Below are 2,726 nucleotides of genomic sequence, written 5' to 3'. Positions count from 1 at the left end.
TTCTTACAATTGTATCTTCATAGTTGACTTTTCCATGAAGTATTCTTTACTTTTAAATAAATCTATTACTAAAATACAGATGTAAAGCAACAAACCTATTTATTTATAAGTCTTTATTGTGAATATCAAAGTAAAGAATGAAGTGAAAAGTAAGAGTTTTTTAAAATCTGATGAATGATTCTTTCTTATTTTGCTCATTTTCTTTTACCCCCTTAGACTCTTGGTAGCTATGACACAAGGCAATGGCACTGAAGTCATTGACTTCTATCTTCTGGGATTTGGAGTCCAGAGAGACATTCAGTGTGTCCTCTTCATTGTGTTCCTTGTTATTTATGTGACATCGATGGTGGGCAACACTGGGATGATTCTCCTTATCAACACTGACTCCAGACTTCAGACTCCCATGTACTTCTTCCTACAACATCTGGCTTTTGTTGATATTTGCTACACATCTGCCATCACTCCCAAGATGCTGCAGAACTTCATAGTAGAAGATAAATCAATAACTTTTAAGGGATGTGTAATACAATTATTTATTTATGCTGTTTTTGCAACCAGTGACTGTTACCTCCTCGCTGTTATGGCAGTGGACCGGTATGTGGCAATCTGTAAGCCCCTTCGCTACCCTATAATCATGTCTCGACAAGTCTGTGTTCAGTTGGTAGCTGTTTCTTATCTCATGGGATCAATAAATTCCTCAGTACACACAGGATTTACATTTTCACTGTCCTTTTGTGCGTCAAAAATCAATCACTTTTTCTGTGACATTTCCCCAATTGTCACTCTTTCATGCTACAACAATGACATTAATTTCATGCTAATTTTGATTTTTGTTGGATTTAACCTAACATTCACTGTGTCAGTTGTTATCTTATCCTACATATACATCATGGCAGCCATCCTAAAGATGTCCTCTGCTGCAGGGAGGAAGAAAACCTTCTCCACATGTGCCTCCCACCTGACAGCAGTCACCATCTTCTATGGAACCCTTGCTTACATGTACTTACAGCCTCCTTCAGACAATTCTGAGGAGAATATGAAAGTGGCCTCTGTGTTTTATGGCATTGTGATTCCCATGCTGAATCCTCTGATCTACAGCCTGAGAAACAAGGAAGTCAAAGATGCTATTAAAGCCACAGGGAAAAAGTTCCTTAAATTGGATTTAAATTATTAACATTCAGTATATCATATTCCTCAGTAGATTAGTGTCATCTAGAATGTCCACAAACCATCACTGTAGCACATTTAGTAGTTTGGAAACTGAAAATATTGATCTTTGAAATCATACCCAGAGACTCTTTCATCCCTAGAACATTTGAAAACATCTCATCCTTTTGATGAGAAGTACATTCACAGATATTATCCAAATACTAAGAGGTAAATGTATGTCTGAAAGAAAATCTTATTTCAAATGTATTTAAGTGCATAGAAAAATTCCTACTTGTACACTATCATTATTAAAATTAATAAAGATTACATACCCATTCTTTAAACAGTTCTGTAAATTATCTACAATGATTTCCATTGCCAGTTCTGTTCAAATTATTGCAAATCATATTGATGTTAAATAAATTTTCCTGTCTACCAAACATCTTTTTTGCCCAAACTATAATCTCTGCTCTATGTTTACACATTGATTATTTCCCTTGACACTTGAAAGTACTTATTTATATTGTTGATAATCCTCTTAATTTAATTATCCCTATCTTTGGGAAAGGAACTACTAGGAGCATATCCTATTTGTGTCCAGTAGAGATAAATTTTAAAAGAAGTCATCCAAAAACTTACAGGTAAATATTCACTTTAAAAGGCATATGAATCTCTTTTGTTTATATCAGTCACTATAAACTATAGAAACTCAATGGGAATTCCTGTTGAACCAAAGAACCCTTTAGTCAAAAATCAGCCATTAGCAGAAAAGCAGTAGTACCATATTGTACAGTGATCAGAATGTATGTAGGAAAACCCCACTGCAAAACAGTATTTGTCACCCAAAGTAAATTGTTTTTCAGGAAACACCTTTTTAAAACTTTATGATATGCCTGCCATAGACACATATACAATACTCTAGCCCCTAAATGTTTGTTAAGACAAAATATTCATTATTATACACTCCCTGTTTATTTCTTTTCAGGAATTTACTAGTTGTGCATTAATCTAGTTCTTAAAATTTTATGTGTATGAATATTTTTGCCTTACTGTGTGTCTGTACACCACTGGCATGTCTGTTGCCTATAGATGCCAAAGGAGAGCTTCAGAACCCCGGAAGTAGCACTGTAGGTGGTCATGAATTATCATGTCAGTGCTGAAATGCAAACCCAGGTTCTCTGGAAAAGAAATCCGTGCTCCAAACTGTTTAGCCATCTTTTCACACGCACACACACACACACACACACACACATACACACACACACACACACACATACTTTAAATAGTTGCTTCAAAATCAATAAACAAAGCATGCACATAGATGAATTGAATATGCCCATTGAGATAGACTATGTAGTGCCTAGACCTCACCTACAACAAACTCATGGTGGCAGATCATGATTTATGAGTTCCAACAATAGTTCCTGAGTATTATTATACATGCTCAAGTCTTTACTCAGAATTGGAAAGGGAGGCTTGAGTGATCATTCAATAAAGTCCTTGAATTGTAAGCAAAAGAACCTGACTTTTAATTCCAGAACTCACTTGAGAAGCACAACACCCCCACCCCCACCCCC

The 2,726-nt window shown here is 35.7% G+C and overlaps 1 protein-coding gene across 1 annotated transcript; it reads left to right on the top strand.

Annotated features, from left to right (window-relative positions):
- The first annotated feature begins 229 nt into the window (after positions 1-229).
- LOC110319440 (putative olfactory receptor 5AK3) lies at positions 230-1,174 on the top strand. The gene has a single exon (XM_021194940.1). The coding sequence runs from the start codon at positions 230-232 to the stop codon at positions 1,172-1,174; it is 945 nt and encodes a 314-aa protein (XP_021050599.1).
- Positions 1,175-2,726: the final 1,552 nt, after the last annotated feature.

The sequence above is a fragment of the Mus pahari genome, chromosome 3 (assembly GCF_900095145.1).
Source record: "Mus pahari chromosome 3, PAHARI_EIJ_v1.1, whole genome shotgun sequence".
In the NCBI taxonomy this organism is placed as follows: Eukaryota; Metazoa; Chordata; class Mammalia; order Rodentia; family Muridae; genus Mus; species Mus pahari.
Note: the sequence above shows the minus strand (reverse complement) of the source record. Positions and strands in the feature narration are given on the sequence as shown.